We start from the raw sequence: 23,121 nt of genomic DNA, 5'->3' as shown, positions 1-23,121 counted from the left end.
GTCAGCTGATGAACCACCATTAAAACCATGTAGCTTCTCCTTAGAGAATGATTATAAAGGTGAGTATCTTTCTTTAAATCAAGCAATTCAAGTCTGCATTCAGCTTGTACCACAAAGAAAAAGAGAGCAGGAATCATTATTTATGCATATAAAACGGTAAAAAATTTTTATATAAGTTTTTATATAAATTTTATAAGTTATAGAAATACTTTAATCAAGGCTGGCATTTTTCTTACCTTTTAACTTTTAACTGTTAACTGTCAATTTTTAACTTGTTTACTTGTTAACTTCTTAAATTTGCATTTTTATTTTTGTTCATATTTCTTACTTTCCATTTTGTGTGTTTAGATTTTTTTTTGTTTATTCCGAAGGGCTTTAGTAAGGGATTTGTAAAGTTTGTGTGTCCATAAGATACTTAATCTTGAACAGCACTTTTTCCAACCATTATGTATTTTAATTTAATGTAACTTAAATTTAAATTTACTATATAATATTAAATATTAAATACTGAGAGATGTTCTACAATGTTATATTTAGAATACATATGCAATCGTTGATTTGAATGATAATTGTATTCAATATGCTAATCAATTTAAACTACTTTTTTATTTATAGGATTTATCACCAAGGAAATTGAAAACATTTCTAATACTTATGGACAACGTATCCTATTTTACCACTTTCACTCTTTCAGGACTGAATGAATCAGTCACAAATAAATATATCTATTTTGCCCTAACACTTCTTTGGTACCTTGTGATCATTATTGTTAATTTGACACTAATTGCATTAATTCTTCTGGAGAAAACCCTGCATGAACCAATGTACATCTTCCTCTGTAATCTGTGTGTTAATGGACTGTATGGAACTGCAGGCTTCTGCCCTAAACTCCTGGCTGATTTTCTCTCTGACACTCATGTCATCTCATACACTGGATGTCTCCTCCAAACATTTGTTATCTTCTCTTACTCTTTGTGTGAATTTACCAATTTAACAGTGATGGCCTATGACAGGTACGTGGCGATATGCAAACCCTTGCACTACAATTCTATCATGACACCTCTAACTGTAGGCAAGTTATTGCTTTTTTCTTGGATTTTTCCCTGCTTTTCTGTGACATTTACTATTTTATTGACTATTGGGCAGCCATTTTGTGGAAATCACATTGAAAAGCTCTACTGTGACAACTGGTCCCTTGAAAGACTGTCGTGTAAATTCTCAACAGTGAGCATTGTATTTGGGCTTATGCAAATGGCTTGCTTTATAGCTCTTGTGTTATTTATTTTTTATTCATACATAAAATTAATTGCTGCTTGCAGACGATCTCAAGAAGACCGAAGTAAATTTATGCATACTTGTTTACCACACTTGATAACTTTCTTGAACTTTATAATTGCCACACTGTTTGATACACTAAACACACGATTTGGGGATCAGGAAATGTCCCAGAGTTTGAGAAATTTAATGTCTGTGGAATATCTGATTGTTCCCCCTCTTTTCAATCCCATTATATATGGTTTAAAGCTGAATCAGATCAGGAAAAAGGTGCTGAGAATGCTGTGTAATCATAAGATTGCTCAAATCTAAACAAGGACAAAAATAATTATTTTCTTTTTTCTTGTTTCAGATCCTTTTGCTCTCTGCATTTGGTCTTCAAGAAAAGACAACTTTTAATTTGCATATATATTTTATTAGTAATAACAAATTACCATTAGTAGTAATAGCGTTATAATTGAAGCTTTAATATGTACAAGATGATAAGCTTTTCCATAGCTTTAATATGAGCACAATGTATTTCAAGAATGAATCTCTTTCTACAGATTTTTGTGGTTGTAATGTTGACAAAAAGACTACAAGGACTGATCTCTCTTTGGACTTATTTAGTACAATACATCCTCTGTCTGTTGTATGGGCTGTGCCTTTGAGAAGATATATATACCATACAGTACCTTGTAAAAAAATAAAGAGAAGAAGGATTTCCTTTTCAGAGTCATTAAATGTGTCATTGCAGCTGTGGTCATAATATTTCACTTAATACTGGAAAATGGTTTAGACTTGTACCAACCAGTTTTATAAAGATATCCATGGGATCTAATGGTGTGATTTCTTCTGCATTGCTTACATCTGTGTTTATATATTAGTGCTGTATTTGTGTAGAATTATTCTTACATTTTTCAGGGATATAAAGGCATTAACTTATAATAAAAATATTCAGTGGAAATGTAATTTCCACTTTTATATGAGTTTTAGAGTATTATTTTATCTGACCGTCACATTTCAAGAATTATGCAAAATGGTGCCATTATTCCCAGCAAAAACAAATGTTACAGTGGTTGTCCTTTAAACTATGATAAATGGAAGTCATGCCTGTAATGATTAAAGAAAAACCTCTGTAATTCCCAGGCAAATGTATAATTTGGAAATTATGTGCTGTGCTTTCATAATACAGTACATGATCCTCATCTGGAAAGGATAAGAACAATTATGATTTAATGGTGAAGAATTTTTCTATGTGTGTTGCTCCCTTTAAGAAATCCTTACTTTGAAAATTGTAAAGGATCTGTTTCACACCTTCTGGCACACAGCGGTCACTAGATTAGGGGTCTAATTGCTAAACCATCGTAATTCCTTAATTTTGTCTGATACTCAGCCCACACACCGGTGTTAAATACTGACTTTACTCTTTGTCTGTAAAGTGACATTTGTACTGGTCCTATCACCAGAAACAGTAGTCTAATGCTGGGCACATGTTTTGTTTTATTTATACAAAATTGCTTGAGAGCCAATTAAATGACAAGCTGTGGTGTATTAACAAATCATAACAAAATAGTAAATCTCGAAAAGCATCTGAATTTCTAAAAACTTTCCCCTTAGGAGAAATTTTAGTTTTAAAACACAAGATTAATGTATTTATTATTTGTGACAGGTCTACTTTATTCTCACATGAGTGCTTTCAATATTCATATCGCCACATCAGAAACTATAATGTTTCTCACCTTGGTTTTGCAGTCAGTACGTTAATTTTGCCGTATCTGAATGTAGCAGGCCCTCTTCTATCATATATATGTGTTTCTCAGTCAGCTTAGCTTCCTTAAGACTTACAGAAGGAATGTTTGACAGGAATCCTATGTAACAAGTGACAGGTGCACATAATAACGAAACTAAAATACAAAAGGGTTGGAGCGCCCTCTAGAGGAGGGATGACGACCATGACACCCTAACCTGCTGGCCATTCCAAAGGTAAAAATGTTTTGATTAGTGTCCCTTACTTTTGACTGTAAATTGTAAAGAATGCAATGGGATAAATTATTAATTTTGTTTTTTAAACCAAAATAATTTTAGATACGGATTTTTTTTTTAAACGTTGAGAAAGTGAGAAAGCAATGATAGAAAGTGTACACATACCAGTGTTTCTTTACTACACTTACAAGTGTTTCACTTTTTATTTTTTTAATGTACCTACAGTACATACAGCATTCACTCGTGTTAAACAAGGTAAGCAAGTCTGGCTGTATTGCTAATCAGGATCTTTAAAATTGCTTTAAAATATTTCATCGGTTCCGTTTCTGGGGTGCTATCTGTGTGGGCTTTGCTTGTTCTCCCAGTGTTCACGTCTGTGCTTTGGTTTTCTCAACATATCGGCAGGTTAACTGGCTTCTAGGAAAACTAGATCTGGTGTGACTGTGTGCATGTCTTTGTCTATGTGTGCCCTGCAACAGACTGGCATCCCATCCAGGGTATACCCTGCCTCACACTCGTTGCTTGCTGGTATGGACTCTGACTCACCCACAACCCTTTATTGGATAAAGAGGTTAGAAATGGATGGTTCCAGAGTCCCTTCTAATCTTCATGACTCCCACTGGCTTTGTATGAATATTCCCACGTTTTTTTTTTTACATAGATGAAAAAATATGACTTGTTTTTAAAAAGGGTTATGACTTCTTTCAATTTTCTGACTTTCTGCAATTAGCCTCAGTCTCATTAAACAAGTATTTCGGAGTAATGAGTCTCCAAAGACTGCAATTCTCTAAAGCCTCCCTCCTGCAGGAGACATAATGTATAAAGCTGAGTAAAATAGCTCATCTTAGGAAACAACACTTCATGCTCTTCCTGCAGCACCATACAGTATGAGAGGTAATTAGTATATAGATTTTTAATATTTGTTGAAATAGTGGAAAAATAATAAAGAGACAAGACACACATTGTTTTTAAAATAATGACTTGTTCAACAGAACAAAAAATTGAGAATTTTAGTTGTACTCTTTTCTATTTCCATGTTTCATATACTTGATTATTATTTTCTTTTCCTTGTTAGAGAATTGCTGTCTGAGAACTCTCCTTGGGGACTCATCACACTATAATACTTGTTTAGTGAGACTGAAACTAAATACAGAAAGCCAGATGGTTGAAAGAAACAAAAATCCTTTAATACAGTGTCTTGGTGTCTTATAAGGATCTCCAGAATTCTTCCTGTGGAAGGCTGTGGAATTATTACCCAGCATACTCTGTATTTGGTCTTGCAATCCAGCTAGCATGTTTGGACACTGTCTTAAATTCTGTTTCATTTATTGAATTATTTTGTGTTGACATGTACTGTAAATCTGTTGTTTTGTTATTTTCTGTCAAACACTTTGAGATAATGTATTGTGAAAAGCACTATGTAAAGCTTATATCTTATTCTTTAATAAGTCTTTCAGGGAGCTGGAGTTAGTACAACGCCACCTACAGACAACATTTGCATCTAGATCACACAAAATGATGAAATCACTATTTGATTTCTTCAACTTTGTGATCTTTGTCTGATTTTTGTCTGTTGTCCAGGTTTCCTATAGTATCCCATTACTGTTGGCATGTTATGTTCTGGAAAATTACTAACGACTCTATTTAAAGCGGAGAACAAGGTTAAATTTCTGCCACATCGCTATTGGTAAGTCCAATTTAAATCACCAACTGCAATGGAGAACTCATCTGATGTTATTGTATTTACACTCCATGGATTAAATGAGACACAATCAAATAAATATATATTTTTTACCTTTACTCTTCTCTTTTACCTGTTGATTACTTTCTTAAATCTGACACTGATTGCTGCAGTCCTTCTGGAGAAATCCCTCCATGAGCCTATGTACATCTTCATCTGTAACTTGAGTGTTAACGCACTGTATGGAACTGCTGGATTGTACCCTAAACTACTGGTTGACTTTCTTTCTGATACTCATGTGATCTCCTATACTGCATGTATCATTCAAATCTTTGTGATTTACTCTTACGTTTACTGTGAGCTTACCAACTTAACAGTGATGGCCTTTGACAGATATGTCGCGATTTGCAGACCCTTGGAATACCATGTTATCATGACTCCTCTAACTGTCACCAAGTGTCTAATGATTTCCTGGATTTCCTCCCTCTTTGACTTGATTATTCTAATTTTGCTAACTATCAGACTCCCTTTATGTGGATCTCACATTGAGAAGCTTTACTGTGAAAACTGGTCAGTTGTCAAGTTATCTTGTGTGGATACAACCATAAACAATGTGTATGGATATACTCTCATTATTAAATATACTGTAAAATTCTTTTTGATTATATATTCCTATATCTTGATTATCAAAGCCTGTTTAAAGTCTGTTGAAAGCAGAACTAAGTTTATTCAGACTTGTTTGCCTCATTTGATGACATTAATCAGCTTTGCTGTCACTATGCTCTTTGATGCGATGTACACTCGTTACGGCTCTAGAAACACACCACAGACTCTTCGCAACATCATGGCTGTGGAGTTTCTAGTCATCCCTCCTCTTCTAAATCCCCTTATTTATGCTTTAAATCTTACTCAGTTTCGCAGAACAGTTTTCAGATTGTGTAACAGAAAAATTAAGGTCCTTCTGTGATTAAATATTAAAAACCTTTTAAGCACAATTTTTGTCCTACTATTTTTGTAAGAAATATATGTGTACTGTATGTATGTTATTCTTTTAAAATAGAAGTACTTTTAACAAAGGTATTTTTTCAGAATTTCTGAATATCCTGTCAATATCAATATCCTAGATTGCAGTCAACTCTAAATACTCTGAGGCTGATCTAAAATGTTTGTGTCACAAAATATCCCTTCTGTGATTACCAAACAAAATATCAGTAAAACTTCTTATCCTGTAGAGACTTCAGATACTTTGACAAAATATATTTACATTAAAGAAGGCTAGTGGGTTGGAGTATGTATTCAGGTGCTGATCTTTGTCCAGTTCTCAAATCTCAAATCGTGGGTTCACTTCCCACGATTATTTACAGCTTTATCAGGATCTCTGTGTCCTCCCAAAGAGGATTGTTCAGCTGTTCTAATTTGTCCTTTTCTAGAACCTTTGTTTCTGGATGTGGGTATTGGGTTATGCAATAGGCCTCCTCTCATCTCTAACCACACTGATGTTTTTTTTTTTATTTTGACATTCCTAACAGAAAAGGTGATACTGACTGCTGAATTTGACATTTAATTTCACAAATTATAACTGAAATTTATTACATTTACTCATGAAGTTATTCACTTAGAATGAACCTGGGAGACTGGTATCACGGTCATATTTGTTTATTGAGACTGAGGATAATTACAGAAAGCCAGATCATTAAATGAAACCTAGATCATTTCCTAAACAGGGTATACTGTATGTATTTGATCTATACAGTATATATAAGTGGGACATTTTTGTATAAAACTAGTGTGCCTAGATATTTCTAGCTTCAAACACCTGGCTTGCTGTAAATTTTCTCAGTCTCATTAAACAATACTACTGATTTGAGCATCTCAGGACTGAAAGCCTCCTTCCTGCAGGAGACATATAAAACTGGGGAAAGTAACTCAGATTGGGAAACAAAGCTTCATGCTCTTCCTGCAGCATCACCTGAGAGGTAATGAGACTATTGATATTTTATCACTCTTACTTATAATAATGTTAATGATACAAAGTTTACATTATTTTTAGAGGCTTAGTGCATTTGACAGTTTAATGTATGTCTCCTTAAGGCTGCTTTGCCTGTCGGTCTAGAAGATGCACTTATCTCATAAATATATTAGGCTTTAGAATTCAAATAACATGTTCAAACCTTGTCTCAAACTCACCTTTATGACCTACAGTAGGTGTTATTTCTGTTTCATTCTTTTAATTATTTTATGTTCACCTATACTGTAAATCCTGTTTTATTATTTAATTCTAAAGTACCTTGAGAAGATGTATCATCAGAAAAAAGCACTGTATAATGTAGTGTTTCTTACATTATTCATTATATATTATTCTTTAACAGGTATTTAAAGGAGCTGGTGTAATTACAGCCTCATCTGCAGGTAAACGTAAAGGGGCATGTGAAAATAATGCAACAGGATAAAAGCATTGTTTATTCTCTTCATCACTAATTAAAATGTGTTAGCATGTAACTTGTAGCTAATTTGCAGTATTTCAATATCTCACTATCTAGGAAATCATTTGAGACTCTATTTCACAGCAGTAAATTCAAGATTAACTTTCAAGACGATCACAACAATGGAGAACATGTCTGATGTAACAGTATTCACCCTCCATGGATTAAATGACACGAGAATATAAATAAATCCATCTTTTTCATTTTTACTCTTCTTTTTTACCTGTTGATTACATTGTTAAATCTGACACTGATTGCTGAAGTCTTTCTGGAGAAATCCCTCCATGAACCTGTGTACATCTTCATCTGTAACTTGAGTGTTAATGCACTGTACGGAACTGCTGGACTGTATCCTAAACTCCTGAGTGACTTGCTTTCTGATACTCATGTAATCTCCTATATTGCATGTATCACACAAATATTTGTGATCTACTCTTTTGTTTTATGTGAACTTACCATTTTAACAGTGATGGCCTATGACAGATACATTGCAATATGTAGACCCTTAGAATACCATTCTGTCATGACTCCCTTAACAGTTGTCAAATTTCTACTGTTTTCCTGGATTATCCCCTTCCTCGACATGACAATTCCTGTTTTATTAACTATCCGACTGCCTTTATGTGGGTCTCATATTGACAAACTCTACTGTGAACTCTGGTCAGTTGTCAAGTTGTCTTGTGTGGACACGGCTCTAAACAATTTGTGTGGATATATTTTAATTCTTAAAAATGTTATACAGTTTATTTTAATTTTATATTCTTATATACAGATTACCAGAGCATGCCTGCAGTCTCATGAAAGAAGACATAAATTTATACAGACCTGTTTGCCTCATTTAATCTCTTTAATCAGTTTCACTATTATGTACACCCGATACGGCTCTAGAAACACACCACAGACTCTTCGCAATATCATGGCAGTGGAGTTTCTAGTCATCCCTCCTCTTCGAAATCCCCTCATATATGGTTTAAACATGACTCGGATTCGCAAGACAGTATTCAGATTGTGCAGTAGAAAAATAAAGATACTGTGATTAAGAGATACAGTAAGGATTAAGCACTTATTTTGTCTTTTGACTTTTTGTTAAATATTTTCTAAACATTGACAAAGAACCACATTTTGCATAATATTTGTTAGTCTCAGAACAATCATAATTAATCATTTCCGAGAATGATCTAATATCATAACATGCGTCAGTATAATGCCACTTTTACATTAGAATGGCTCAACTTGCTTGTCTTCTCAGCTTTTCTCTGCAAGAATTTTATGCACCCAGAACCTTCATTGTTACGTATGTTAGTCCTGACAGTTATAAAATTCCATAATACATATATTATAATATTATTCTTGATTGAAAGGATTTTAAAGTAAAGTAAAATTTCCCAGTGTGGTGACTGGGAGACATTGTGTTGTAGAAGGACCGATCCTCCAGATGAGATATTCAACTGAAATTTTGAATGCCATCTACAGTAGAAAACGCATCAAAACTCACATCAGTGGAAAGCGCTCTGCTGTAATCCACAGTCCTGTCCGACATATCACTTTCAGCCCTTCACAACTCAGAACAGATCGCTATGTGGCATTTTTGTTGTGTTAGATGTTTCTGAAATGGTAGCTTTAATCTATTTTTTCGGAGTCATCAAATTTCTTGAAAGTATAACATGCTTTATATGTTATGTAAACATACTGTTTAAAATATATAGGCTAGCTACCTTTTTAAAATGTAATGTGGCTGTGCAATATTCTTTTTCTGAAAAGGGAATTACTGTAGATGCCATGAATGGAGCCTGGATGGAACCTCGATTTTTTTAATGTGCCTGGTTCTGCTGAAATGGAATGACTATGAACTAATAAAAACAGCTGAATGTTTTATAAGCAATTTGCTAGTATATTGTTGAGGTATGTACTGCTCAAAATGTTCGAATATCATTTTAATGATCACTTGCAAAACAGGGGTGTAAATAACTGCATCTAGATGAAGGCAGTCTGCAAGAACTGACTAAACAGAATGGTAGTTTTTTGTTTGTGTATTCGGCTGATGCACTGAATTAAAAAATACATGTTGTGATTGGTTAAGGATACACTTTCTGTTCTCTTTTTAAATAGACTCTTTTAAAAACAAAAACAAAAATTAAAATTAGGAACAAGTTAAGGTTTATTCCATGCTGAAGAAGAGAAATACAATGTTTTGGATGTGGAGCCTTGTTCAGGTGTAAATAATTTTTAAAATATTAAAATTTTAAATTAACTGAAATTATTTTAGAAATGTAAAATTAATGTAATGTAAAATGAATAAATGCCACTCACAAAATCCCAAAGTATTGTAAATATTAGTTTTTTGTCTTTGTTTACTCATGTCAGAGCTAGTAGTCTAAATAGGCCTGGGTGGGTTCTCCAAGGCAGCATGATTGAAAGGCAGATTACAGTAGCATGTCCATTTGAAACACTACGTTTCTGAAATTTCTGAAATTCAAAAAACAAATGTCCTTGTCACTAGCTGCTCCCAGAAAAAAACTAGATGTACTTATGGATTTCTATCAGATGTTAAATGGACACGTATGAGATATTAAACTTAAAAAAGAACACATTTTTTATTAAAATTAATCAGATATCTATAATGCATTGCATGGAATGAACTGGATTTAAAAAGCCAGCAGAGTGTCCTGATTTGGAGCACAACACACACACTCATATTGAGGAGTAAGGAGGTTGGAGGGAGAATAGGCGAAACTCGTAAATACCACATAGACAGTCACCAGGAGAAATGTCAGTGTTTAAAAGGTGCTATTGGTTTCTCTCCAGCTGACCAAGCAGCTATTTTAGTCCTCACAATGCACTGTAAATATCGGATGAATTTCTAAAAAGATTATGTTCTTCTCAGTTTAATTTGTTCTCAATACAAATGGCGCATGATCCAAATACATGGACAAAAAAATACATTTCCTGACATCACACACACATTAAAGAATTCTGTGTAGTAATACCCACAGATATCATATACCAGCTATTACCACTGTTCTTGCAACTTACAGTATGCAATAAAGTAATTAAAATCGCTGCTCAAAACCTTTATTTTAATCTAGCCTTTTTTTATTTTTTAACGAGTTTATTTGGTTATAAATACTATGTTTTTGAAGCTACAATGTATAATACAAGTTTATAATTTTTATATTGATTGAAATCTAAAATAAAATTATCTGTTTTTATTAATAAAGTATTTATACACTATTTCTAATAATTCTGTATACTAGTGTATCTAATTAAAAATGATAATTCTATTATAGTTATATAGTATTGTGATATCTCATTAGGAGTTGTAGTAGCAATGTGGTAATAACATCCTGTTTCAACAATGTAATCATTGTCTTTAATGAAATTGTTTGTGACTAATACAGTATGTGTACAGTATGAGTAGTGCAGGAAAGCACTAATGGGTTAACAAATATTTAAAATTGTTCCAATTTGTCTTATAACCACATGCAGCCTTGTGTACTTTAAGAATTCACCGCTCCACCTGCCAGTCTTACAGAATAGTACAATTCTGCATTAGATTGCTCATCTGTGTCACGATCGTCATCACTCCTCGTTCCCACCTTTCTTGTATTATTTGTCATTACTCGCACCTGTCCCCTGTTCCGCCCTTATTATTTAAGTCTGGCGTCTCCGTAGCTCACGGTTCAGCTTTGGTAGACAGACGCCCAGAAGCCCGACTACCCCTGGTTCCAGGAGTGGCCCGAGGGTATAGTCCTCATCACGGCGTCCCGACCTCTGAGTCCGGGGCTTGGAGCACTCTGCTCCATTATGGTTTTACCCTTCCGTGTTCCTACTTCCTTGTTCCTGTGTTAGTCTTGGATGGACCACCCAGCAATGGACATTGGACTGCGCCCAGACTACCCCATTGGACCTCCCTTGGATTTGTCGCCTAAGCCTTTCCCTGTGCACCCGATCACCACCGTCACCACCCCCTGTCTGTCGACCCAACCTGACCTTGCTGTCTCTTCCCTGTTGTGCTTCTCCAGACACTTCTGGATTATACCGTCATGGAATCTTTACTACACAGTACACAGGAGTCAGGACCGGCTCCCCTGACAGAAAGCATCAGGGTTTTTTTTTCTCTTTTTTTTGTCATCTGGACCCTGATTGTTTTGATTTGGAAAGTCTGCGTGTTTTGGATTTTTTTTATTTTCCTCTTTCCTGGGATTTTTTTTTCAAAGAAAGGACTGCCCATCCTGTGTATATATTCATGTTTTTTTGGTGACTTCCCTGTTGTAAATAGTCATTGTATATAGTTATCTTTCCTACTTGTATGTAGGCTTGGCTTTTACCTGTCCCTGGTTTATATAGTCACCTTTGTTTCCGGAGTCTGCCCTTATAGGAGGGGGTACTGTTATGGTCACCATCCTCTCCTGCAGAGGGCGCTCCAACCTCCTCATGTTAGTCTTAGCTATTACCTCCATTATTTCCTGGTGTGCCTTGTTTTAACTCCCCTATTTAAGTTTACTCCTTCCTGCCTTCGGCTCAGCTTTGGTACTCGGTAGCCCGATGGCCCACCTGCCACCAGGCTTCGGGAGGAAGCCTGAGGGCACAGCCTGTTTACGCTCCGCGACCCACTGAGCCCGGGGCTCGGAAGAGAGCCCCGTATTTCCTGGATTCTTGCCTCGTCTGTGATCCCATTCATCCTGATAGGTCTCCCAGCAAGGGAATTATGGACTGCTTCCTGACTTCATGAATGTCCCTGGATATGTTTTCCTTCGGATTTTCCCCGCACTTCAGCACGAACTTCCCTACTTCACCGTGAGCACCAGTAAACCCCGTGTGTCTTCCCTGAACGCTGTCTATGGTCCTTTTTCTGGATTCGCATAGGGTCTAAACACCATCCTCCACGGGAGACCAACCCTTCCTTGACAATCCGTACAAAAGGTCAGGCATGTTAATCCTGGTGTTCTGGAAAATGATACATTTTACATACAGTACACAAATCAGATCACTTGAATTCACTCCTGAAGCTGTTTTTCACAACTCCATCAGAATGTATTGGGGCTGCTGTGTGTCACCCAAATTGCACTTTACTTGTGGATTGAAGAGGGTCATACTGTATATGTAAAATGTGTTGGTTTCCTTTTGGATAAAATTAAATTACATACGAAGATCTTATGAAGTCAGGTTAGGAAAAACAAGTACGACACATAACAAAATATTTTGAAATTGTTTTATTCATATGAGGTTCACATTCAAAGTCACGTATTTGAAGTCCCATCGCAACATAAGAAACACAGAAATTCTACATATATAGGACAGGTAGTTTTTATATCATGCTTTAAGTAAACCAAATCAGACAAAAACATAATTCCATTCTGAGTTCATAGTTCCACTCATTCATAGGTCACATCTGAATAATTTCAGTATCTATTGTCTCATTTTCTTCCCTCACAATTCAATGAAGTTGATGTCACTTCTAAAAAGCCATATCTTTTTAACAGGACATGCATATAATTATAATTAAAATTATAATTTGTTTGAAGCACAATACCTGCAGTACTTTTAATACAGTACTTATATTTAGCCCAATACTTACTTTTATTCAATAATGTAATATTGTGTTACTATATGTACTGTATATTATTAGGATACTTAGAGTGGGTCAGGTGGCTCGAGGATTTCTTGGAACACTAGATTCAAATTCCCAACAATCCTGAAGTGATATCTTTTTGCATTTTTGCTAATTGTTCAAGTAACACTTGTGTTTAATGAAATATGAACCTATGAGGTCTTGTTATTTAAAAAATGATCTGGGCTTCTTTTGAACGTCTGGCTTAACCTAATTATTCTCAGTCTCATTAAACAAATAGTGCTGTGACTCAAGGCTCCCAGGACTGTTTTCAGACAGCAGACCTCTCTCCTACAGGAGACATACCCTGTATAAAACTGAGTAAAGTAGCTCAGATTGGAAAACAACTTCATGCTCTTCCTGCAGCATCACCTGAGGTAATGAGACTATTGATATTTCCTCCCTCTATTTATAATACTAATAAATCAAGGTCTGCATTATTGTTAGAGGCTTAGTGCATTTGAAAGTTTAATTATATTCAGTTTTTCTTTTCTGTTTCCATGTAAATATATTAGTGGTGCCTTGGTTACCCTTAGGAACTTATTCACATTCCTTTATGTCTCTTTCACGATAATTTGCCTATCAATCTAGCACTAATCTCACATCTGTATTAGGTCCTGTAATTCAGATTTTATAATAATTGAATCATTGTCACGGTCCTCAACCTACCCCTAGAGGGCGCTCCACTTCTTTCCTGTTCCTAGTTCCGTGTTATTATTCATGTCCTTCCAGTGTGTCTTGTGTCCAGTTCCTATTTAGTCCCTGTGTCTCCAGTGTTGCTGGCTAAGCATTAGGGTATGGATGTCGTGAGACCTGCCTACTACCAGGTCGCCCCACGTACGTGGCCTGAAGGCATAGGTTTCTACCCCGACATCGCCTGACCCCCTGAGCTGGGGCTAACTTTGGTGTTTGTCCCTTTTTGGTGCTACACATAGGGTCTTTACTGCTCCCCTGGTCATTCCACGACATGCCTTTCCAACATCCATGACAATCATGATATAAATCATTTTGTTCTATTATTTTGTTGTGAAGCACCTTGAGATGAATTATTATGAACAGCACTGTATAATGCTTCTTATCTTATTCTCTAACAGGTTATATGTGTGTCATCTGCATGTGCACTTGAAGATATGGTACATGTGAAGACTGTGCAACAGGTTAAAAACACTGTCAATCTTCATCAATCTGAGTTACATTTTTATCATGTAACTTGTGATGCTTGGACTGCCTAAATTGCAGTTTTTCAGTGTCTCAATCTTAGAAATCGTTCAGGACTCTATCTCACAGCAGTATACACAAGGTTCACTTTTAAACTGCTAGAAACGATGAACTCTTCTGTTGTAACAGTATTTGCTCTTCATGGATTAAATGACACAAGAACAAATAAATCCATCTTTTTCACCTTTACTGTTCTTTTTTACCTGTTCATTATATTTTTTAATCTGATTCTAATTGCTGCAGTCCTTCTGGAGAAATCCCTCCATGAGCCCATGTATATCTTCATTTGTAATTTGTGTGTTAATGCACTATATGGAACTGCTGGACTGTATCCTAAACTCCTAAATGACTTTCTTTCTGATACTCATGTAATCTCCTATACTGCTTGTATCACTCAATTATTTGTGATCTACTCTTTTGTGTTCTGTGAATTTACTATCTTAACAATGATGGCCTTTGACAGATACATTGCAATATGTAGACCCTTAGAATACCATGCTGTCATGACTCCTTTAACTGTTGTCAAATTTCTAATGTTTTCCTGGCTTTTCCCCCTCTTTGAAATGACGATTGCAGTTTTGTTAACTATCAGACTACCTTTATGTGGGTCTCACATTGACAAACTCTACTGTGAAAACTGGTCAGTTGTCAAACTGTCTTGTGTAGACACAACTCTTAATAATCTGTATGGATATATTTTAATTCTTAAATATACTGTACAATCCCTTTTTGTTATATTTTCCTATATCTTGATTATTAGAACATGTTTAATGTCTAATGAAAGCAGAAAAAAGTTTATGCAGACGTGCTTTCCTCACTTGATCACATTAATCAGCTTTATTGTCACTATGCTCTTTGATGTGATGTACACTCGTTATGGATCCAGGAACACACCACAGACTCTTCGCAATATCATGGCAGTGGAGTTTCTTGTCATCCCTCCTCTTCTAAATCCCCTAATTTATGGCTTAAATCTCACTCAGATCCGCAGATTAGTTTTCAAATTGTGTAACAGAAAAATAAAATAAGCTCTTAATTGATTATCAAATATTAAATACTGTTTGAGCATCTCTGAATCCTCAGGTCTTAGTCACCATTGGGTTTTGGCGAATTTCCCGCCCACTTCTGCTAATTAATAATTACATAATTCTGCATTCTGCTTCATTTTGCTTCATGGTACAGTATGTTTCCTTCTATTAAATGTATTGTTTGCTTATTGTTTGTTTGTTTAAAAAATGAAATTTATTCTATGATTTTTACATCTCAAATATTTAAGCACAATATCTTGAAATATATCACATTTTGTATTAATTTACATTTCTATTATGGTAGAATGGGTGAAGATGAGACTATACCAATGTGTAAAACTAATAGAGGCTATCCAAAAAGGCTCACTGCTATAAATGCACAAGTACTGTAGTGATCATCCCTGGTTTCCCCTTTCACGAGTGGCAGTGTCTTAAGAGAAGTAGGAGACTCACTAGTTTAACTATCCTTTTCTGGTACACGGGCGTGCAGAGAGAGTCACTGAGAGAAGAGTGGCATGTAGGAGACAAAGAGGTGGAGAGAAAATAATGGCTGCAATGGCTGAACTTGGGGGTTAGGCGAGAGAGAGCAGGGAAAGGAAAGGGATCCCTATTTATAGAGGCTGAGAGACGGGAAACGAGTCTGCAAACTAGTAGAGGGGTCGGGAGTCAGAGGCTCCCAGACAGACTACAACCGGGGGTGGGACACTGCAGTATTTATCCCCCTGAATCAATACTCAGTGGAATCACCTGTCTCAGAATTCAACATGTTTTAGTTTGTGCTTGTTCTTTGCAGTCTTTAATGAATATGTTCACACCAGAAATGTTTGTATTGATCATTTCTGACTGACTATGCTAAATTACTACCTACCTAAATATTATTTCTAATTATTACTTATTTTTTGGAGTTCTCAAGAGATTCTCTGGCACATACATCAGGATGTACAGTAGGACTAGCTTAACTGAAGATTACTAAAGGATCAAGAAGCAGATGGAAAAGATACTTGGAAGGTAAAAACTGAAATTGGCAAAATGAGTGAAATCTCTTAGCTTTGTTTCTAAAATTCACAACTGTTGTAATATGCATAATTAGCATTGCTACCACCCAGATGCAGAAACTTGAGTTGGGTTTTGAAATAGGATGCCTGAGCGTGTGCAGTTAATAATAATAATAATTGCTTACACTTATATAGCGCTTTTCTGGACACTCCACTCAAAGCGCTTTACAGGTAATTGGGATCCCCTCCACCACCACCAATGTGGAGCCCCACCTGGATGATGCGACGGCAGCCATAGTGGGCCAGTACACTCACCACACATCAGCTATCAGTGGGGAGGAGAGCAGAGTAATGAAGCCAATTCATAGATGGGGATTATTAGGAGGCCATGATTGGTAAGGGCCAATGGGAAATTTGGCCAGGATGCCAGGGTTACACCCCTACTCTTTTCGAGAAACACCCTGGGATTTTTAATGACCACAGAGAGTCAGGATCTCGGTTTTACATCTCATCCGAAGGACGGCGCCTTTTTACAGTATAGTGTCCCCCTCACTATACTGGGGCATTAGGACCTACATGTACCGCAGGGTGAGCACCCCCTACTGGCCCCACTAACACCTCTTCCAGCAGCAACTTAAGTTTTTCCCAGGAGGTCTCCCATCCAAGTACTGACCAAGCTCACACCTGCTTAGCTTCAGTGGGTTGCCCGTTGTGAGTTGCAGCGTGATATGGCTCTTCTCGTTCAAGACAGTTCTCATGTCTTGGATGTTGCCAGGCACTCCTGTTTCTTCCCAGAGTCACAGTGTCTTTCTGGAAGGACTGTTTATCAATAACCTTGCTCTGTGCCTAGAAGAGAATGAAATGAGTGTACTGGGCCAAATGATCTCCTCTCCTCTCTAAAAATGCTGATGTTGTATAATTTTGGCAACCAGGTGATACTAACTAAAATAAACTAATAACTAATCTACAAACTATAGACTTTGCAAATTAATCAGTAAATGCAATGTTCTGCATTTAAAGTATTGCTTCAGACCTAACTGTTAATCTTTATTAGACTCACTGTTTTTATACAAATATTTACCAGTTATTTACAGAGGTGAAAGACATATACCCTGTTTAAAAAGGATCTTTGCTTCATTTAATGACCTTGCTTTCTGTAAGTATTCCTTTTCTCATTAAACAAATAACGCAGTGACAAGGGTCTCTCAGGACTGTTTTCAAACATGAATTCTCTAAAGGCTCTCTCCTGTAGGAGAGATATTGTACATGTATAAAGCTAAGTAAATTACCTCAGATTGGAAAACAGCTTCATGCATTCCTGCAGCAGCACCTGAGAGGTAATTAGTACAAAGATATTTCATTGCTTTTATTGGTTTGTTGAAATGATAATAAGTTCAAGTAGGGAGGTGCGTCAGCATGTGTAGGCTGCAAAGGAACAGGTAATGGGTTTATTCTATGTGTGAGCTCACACCTGAAGAAGGCTCCACAGCCGAAACATTGTGTTTCCTTTCTTTTCTTTTCAGCAGGGAATAAACCCGTTACCTGTTCCTTTGCATAATAATAATAATACAATTTTAATGAGACAAAGCCTTGCTTTCAACTGAAGAAATACATTTGAAACTTCCCACGTACATTTCTGTATACTTTTTCAACAATGTAATGTCCTTTAGCTGGGGAGGAGAAACTTCCAGCCCAAGCAGTCACTTCCAAGCTCCAGACACACTTTTACAGTCTAAATTTTAACCCTGTTTGATTTAGTTTGCTCATTTGTGTAAACCTGATTTTGTTTTATTTATTGTAATATACCTTGAAATAATGTGTCCTGGACAGTGCTTTGTAAGATGAAGATTATTATTTATCAGGACAGGACATTCAGGAAGCAAGATCCAGTACAGTGTCATCAGGCAACATGTGGAGAAGAATCTAGCAACGGGAAAAAAGCACCGATCTGTGATTTTGACTGATTTTCATCAGTCAGATATTTTTCGGATATAATTTGCGTGCTAGGGGCAAAAAACCAAATCCCGGTAGAAGTTTTTATGTTCTGGAAAGTTATTAAGGTCCCTAATTTCATTGCAGCAAATTAAAGGTTTAACCTGTGATAAAATATTTTTGAAAAGTATTAAACTAGTAACAACAATGGAGGATCCATCCATCACACTATTCACTCTCAATGGATTAAATGAGACAAAATCAAATAAAAATATATTTTTTTCCTTCACTCTAATTTTTTACCTATTCATCATATTCTTAAATCTGACACTGATTGCTACAATCTTCCTGGAGAAATCCCTCCATGAGCCCATGTACATCTTCATCTGTAACTTGAGTGTTAATGCACTGTATGGAACTGCTGGATTGTATCCAAAACTCCTGGCTGACTTTCTCTCAGATACTCATGTGATCTCCTATTCTGCATGTATTATTCAAATATTTGTGATCTACTCTTTTGTTTTCTGTGAACTTACCATCTTAACAGTGATGGCCTATGACAGGTATGTGGCAATATGCAGACCCTTAGAGTACCATTCTGTCATGACGCCTAAAACAGTTATAAAATTTTTGATGATTTCTTGGATTTTTCCTTTCTGTGAAACATTGATTCCCATTTTGTTAGCTATCAGGTTGCCTTTGTGTGGCTCTCACATTGACAAACTCTATTGTGAAAACTGGGCGGTTGTCAAGCTGTCTTGTGTAGATACAACCCTAAACAATGTGCTTGGGTATATTCTATTTCTTAAATATTTTGTAAAATTTATATTTATTGTATGTTCCTATATACTGATTATCAGAGCATGTTTGAAGTCTAGCGAAGGCAGACGTAAGTTTATGCAAACCTGTTTGCCCCATTTGATCACATTAATAGGTTTCACTGTCACCATGCTCTTTGATGCAATGCACACACGTTATGGATCCAGAAACACACCAAAGACTATTCGAAATATCATGGCAGTGGAGTTTTTAGTCATCCCTCCTCTTCTAAATCCTCTCATATATGCCTTAAATCTCACACAGATTCGCAGAACAGTTTTCAGGTTGTGTAACAGAAAAATTAAGTCCCATCTGTAATAAAAAAAGTAATAATTTTAACCACAATTTCGTGTCCTATGAATTTTTATTATATATTGAATAGGCTTTGGAAGAGATGTACTTTTAATGTACAATGCTTGTAATATCCTGAAAGAAAGTCAATTGTTTAGTAAATTAAAAGAAAGTTTACTAAATTAATTTAGTTAAATGTCTGGATTTTGTTTCACTTTGACATTATACAGTACTTTGTGTTGATGAGTGGCAAAAATTCTCAGTTAAATACATCATGTTTCCATGCTGTAAGACAATAAAATGTGAAAAAGTCCAAGGGGGGGTGAATACTTTTTATAGGCACTGTATATCAAAGACATGGTCAAAAATATGATCCCGGCTTGTCTTGATCATAATGTTGCCAATAATTGTTCACAAGCTCATTAAACAAGAACAGCAGTGCCAAAGATCTCCCAGGACCATTTACAGGCTGCAATTCTCTAAAGCCTTCTTCCAGCAGGAGATATATAAAGCAGTAAAGCAGCTCCAGTTGAAAAACAAAGCTTCATTTTCTTTCTGCAACATCACCCTGCTCTTACTGAGAAGTTTATATTTCAAACGACATGATGAATTCTTTATAAGCCTTAAATAATCAGGGGAAATAACTACATTACTTTTGACTCATTTACCTAAGCAGCTGCATTGGAGAGTTTCTATACACGTAGCAGTTTTTTGTTTGTTTCAAAAACTAAAACATTCTGATATGTGAAACAGAATCTGTGATACATCTGGCAGAAGACTCTTTTCGGATGTGTTATATGGTTCTGGAAAAACACTCTGTGGCTACTGTAGTATTTTAAACATTTTAAAGCACTGATCTAAAAATCCAATATTATCTATTGTGGACAGGCAAGTTTAAAAATGGCATCTACAGTGGGGAATTCATCTGATGCCATAGTATTTACACTCTATGGATTAAATGAGACAAAATCAACTAAATTATTATTTTTTGCCTTTACTCTTCAATTTTACTTACTGGTCATTTTTTTAAATCTAACTCTAGTTGCAACAGTCCTCATGGAGAAATCCCTCCAGGAGCCCATGTACATCTTCATCTGTAACTTGAGTGTGAACTCGCTCTATGGAACTGCTGGTTTGTATCCTAAACTTTTGAGTGACTTTCTCTCTGATACACACGTGATCTCCTACATTGCTTGTATCACTCAAATCGTTGTGATCTATTCTTTTCTCTTCTGTGAATTTACCACCTTGACAGTGATGGCCTATGACAGGTATGTGGCGATATGCAAACCTTTAGAATACCATGCTGTCATGACTCCTCTGAGAGTTTTCAAATTTCTATTGATTTCTTGGCTCCTTCCTTTTTCTGATATGATCATTCCAGCTGTGTTAATGATCCGACTGCCTCTATGTGGGTCTCACATTGACAAGCTCTACTGTGAAAACTGGGCAGTTGTGAAATTGTCTTGTGTAGACACAACTCTCAACAATTTGTCTGGATATGTGCTAATGTTAAAATATACTCTACAATTCTTTTTTATTGTATATTCTTATATCTTGATTATCATAGCTTGTGTAAAGACTAGTGAAGGAAGGAGTAAATTTATGCAGACCTGTATGCCTCATTTGATCTCATTAATCAGTTTCATGACTACATTCCTCTTTGATGCCCTGTACACTCGATATGGAGCTAGAAATGTGCCACAGGCTCTTCGCAATATCATGGCAGTGGAGTTTCTAGTCATCCCTCCCCTTCTAAATCCCCTCATATATGGCTTAAATCTTGCTCAGATTCGCAGAACACTTTTGAAATTGTGTAACAAAAGTATAAAACCATACACTTAATGCTTATGAGACTATTTATTAAAAAAATATTTTTTTTAATTGTACCTATCACATTTGTCAGGCTTGAAATTTCCAAGGTGAGTCAGATTAAGAACTGTGAGGTTGAGCCAGAGTGTGTGTCTTCCAAAGCTAATCAATTCATAGGAAAACTGATAACTCTGTGTTATAGACAGGAGGAGATATAGGGTGGATTACATTGGTTTAATATTTTTATGTTAGGACTGTATTACAAACAAGCTATCTCACGTCTTTCTTTAATTTATACATTCTGGGTTGTCAGAAAATTCTACACTTCTTATCCTACCACAATATTAATTAGTGTAGTGATAATTGCACATTACACATCTGTCTAGCTACACACCAAACTATTTCATTTGATTGAGAGCATGACATACTACTAAAGTCAAGGACTCTCACACTAACATAATTTCTGTAAACTATGGTTTAAAAATACCATATTTCATGTAAAAATAAATCCATACTGTTTTTCCCATGTGGCTTTTAATGTTCACCAATAACAAAATAAACCAGGGAATGCTGGTATTGTGACTGTTTGAGGTTTTCCTGTTCACTACAGTATTTAGTCATTAATTTGGTGGGTTTTTCCCCAATTGGGCAATCAATTCTGGATAAAATTTGGGAGTGTGTCAGTCTTCACCAAACACAAGCCAGTATGATACAAAAAAATGAAATTGAATCTCCTTTTCACTAAACATTATTACTAAACATTTCAATAAACATTATAATCTATAATATACATTTTAATAAGCACAATTATCCTATATTGTAAGTTGTTTCCCCTTAATTATATATCACAGCAACAAATTAAAGATGTCACATTTCCTTTATACTGTACATAAATACTTAAGTAGACTAAACCCTGCTATTATGCATAAGCAAATAAAGTACTGTACACATAATGCACCTCATTCAGTCTAATGGTATTCATTACTAGCTTACCCAAGAGAAAATGACTAAAGCCAAAATCTTCAAGACCCCTTGAGCTTAAATTCTTACAAGACTTAAGCCATTACAACATAAGTATAAAAATTCTCAACCATATTTTTTCATCTGACTGTATGTTCTGCTTTCCACATTCAGTAGACAAGTTGGATAGAAACTCAATGTCCTTCCTGAAGTAACAATGGGCTTTGTCTGTTACCTCTCTACTAGGCATATTCATTTTCCATATAACTCTGAATTACAAAATATAATTGCAAACATATCAGCATGGCCTATATCAGCTTAACACTTTTGCCTATTTCTTGGGGGGCACATTCACAATCAGGGGGTGCGTCATACAAGGGAGATTTTGTCAACTCCAGCATGATCCAATTCCTGGACTACAGCAACAGTGGAGAACAATACTGTACACTCAACAAAAAGTGCCACTGTGCAAACATCAAAACCCCAGATGTACTGTACAGCACCAGCCAGTACCTGTCCAGTTTAAACACGGATTATTCCAGTGCACTCTGACCCCACTGACGTGACTTCAAGTTTCACTATAACCTAGCTAAATGTAGGGTATGGTAATATCGATTTCTATTTAGCACTTCTGACTCTGAGCACCAGCAACTTAGGATACAGTTTACCCCTGAGCACCTGTTTGTGTGGAGTCTATAGGTAATCTCTGCATTTGCCACCCAGTCATGCGTTAAGGCTTGATTCCCTACTCTAAATTGTGCCTTTCTGGAAGGTTTTTCCCAAGTAGGACCAGTACTTTTTCCTTCTGCCTAAATTACAGTGAAATGAGGATGATGGGTCAAATGGCTTCTCATCTCCAGCCGTTCTCAAGTTTAATCGTGTTGACAATCAAAATGAAAAAATGTGAAACTGAAGTTTAATAATATTCACAGAACGAATATACTTTAATAGTAGTTCTCTTCATTCCTTTATATTTGGCAATGTTCTGGTTAATTTGAAATTAAAAGGAAATCAATCAATATTAATTTGGCACATTTCTTTACTACAAACA

The 23,121-nt window shown here is 35.8% G+C and overlaps 5 protein-coding genes and 1 pseudogene across 5 annotated transcripts; all 6 read left to right on the top strand.

The window, feature by feature from the left end:
* Positions 1 to 654: 654 nt before the first annotated feature.
* LOC148830128 (olfactory receptor 13D1-like) lies at positions 655 to 1,587 on the top strand. The gene has a single exon (XM_088921629.1). It carries the CDS (start codon positions 655 to 657, stop codon positions 1,585 to 1,587), a length of 933 nt encoding a protein of 310 aa, XP_088777755.1.
* A 3,359-nt stretch (positions 1,588 to 4,946) lies between these two features.
* Positions 4,947 to 5,888, top strand: LOC148830127 (olfactory receptor 2G3-like). Its single transcript, XM_088921628.1, has one exon. The coding sequence runs from the start codon at positions 4,956 to 4,958 to the stop codon at positions 5,886 to 5,888; it is 933 nt and encodes a 310-aa protein (XP_088777754.1). The 5' UTR covers positions 4,947 to 4,955.
* A 1,638-nt stretch (positions 5,889 to 7,526) lies between these two features.
* LOC148830126 (olfactory receptor 4B13-like) lies at positions 7,527 to 12,136 on the top strand (annotated as a pseudogene).
* Positions 12,137 to 14,334: 2,198 nt separating this feature from the next.
* On the top strand, positions 14,335 to 15,261 carry LOC148830125 (olfactory receptor 13D1-like). The gene has a single exon (XM_088921741.1). It carries the CDS (start codon positions 14,341 to 14,343, stop codon positions 15,259 to 15,261), a length of 921 nt encoding a protein of 306 aa, XP_088777867.1. The 5' UTR covers positions 14,335 to 14,340.
* Positions 15,262 to 18,389: 3,128 nt separating this feature from the next.
* LOC148830124 (olfactory receptor 4C12-like) lies at positions 18,390 to 19,325 on the top strand. The gene has a single exon (XM_088921609.1). It carries the CDS (start codon positions 18,396 to 18,398, stop codon positions 19,323 to 19,325), a length of 930 nt encoding a protein of 309 aa, XP_088777735.1. The 5' UTR covers positions 18,390 to 18,395.
* Positions 19,326 to 20,198: 873 nt separating this feature from the next.
* On the top strand, positions 20,199 to 21,143 carry LOC148830123 (olfactory receptor 2G3-like). Its single transcript, XM_088921604.1, has one exon. The coding sequence runs from the start codon at positions 20,199 to 20,201 to the stop codon at positions 21,141 to 21,143; it is 945 nt and encodes a 314-aa protein (XP_088777730.1).
* The last annotated feature ends 1,978 nt before the right edge of the window (positions 21,144 to 23,121 follow it).

Source organism: Atractosteus spatula, chromosome 7 (assembly GCF_055471065.1).
Source record: "Atractosteus spatula isolate fAtrSpa1 chromosome 7, fAtrSpa1.hap1, whole genome shotgun sequence".
In the NCBI taxonomy this organism is placed as follows: domain Eukaryota; kingdom Metazoa; phylum Chordata; class Actinopteri; order Semionotiformes; family Lepisosteidae; genus Atractosteus; species Atractosteus spatula.
Note: the sequence above shows the minus strand (reverse complement) of the source record. Positions and strands in the feature narration are given on the sequence as shown.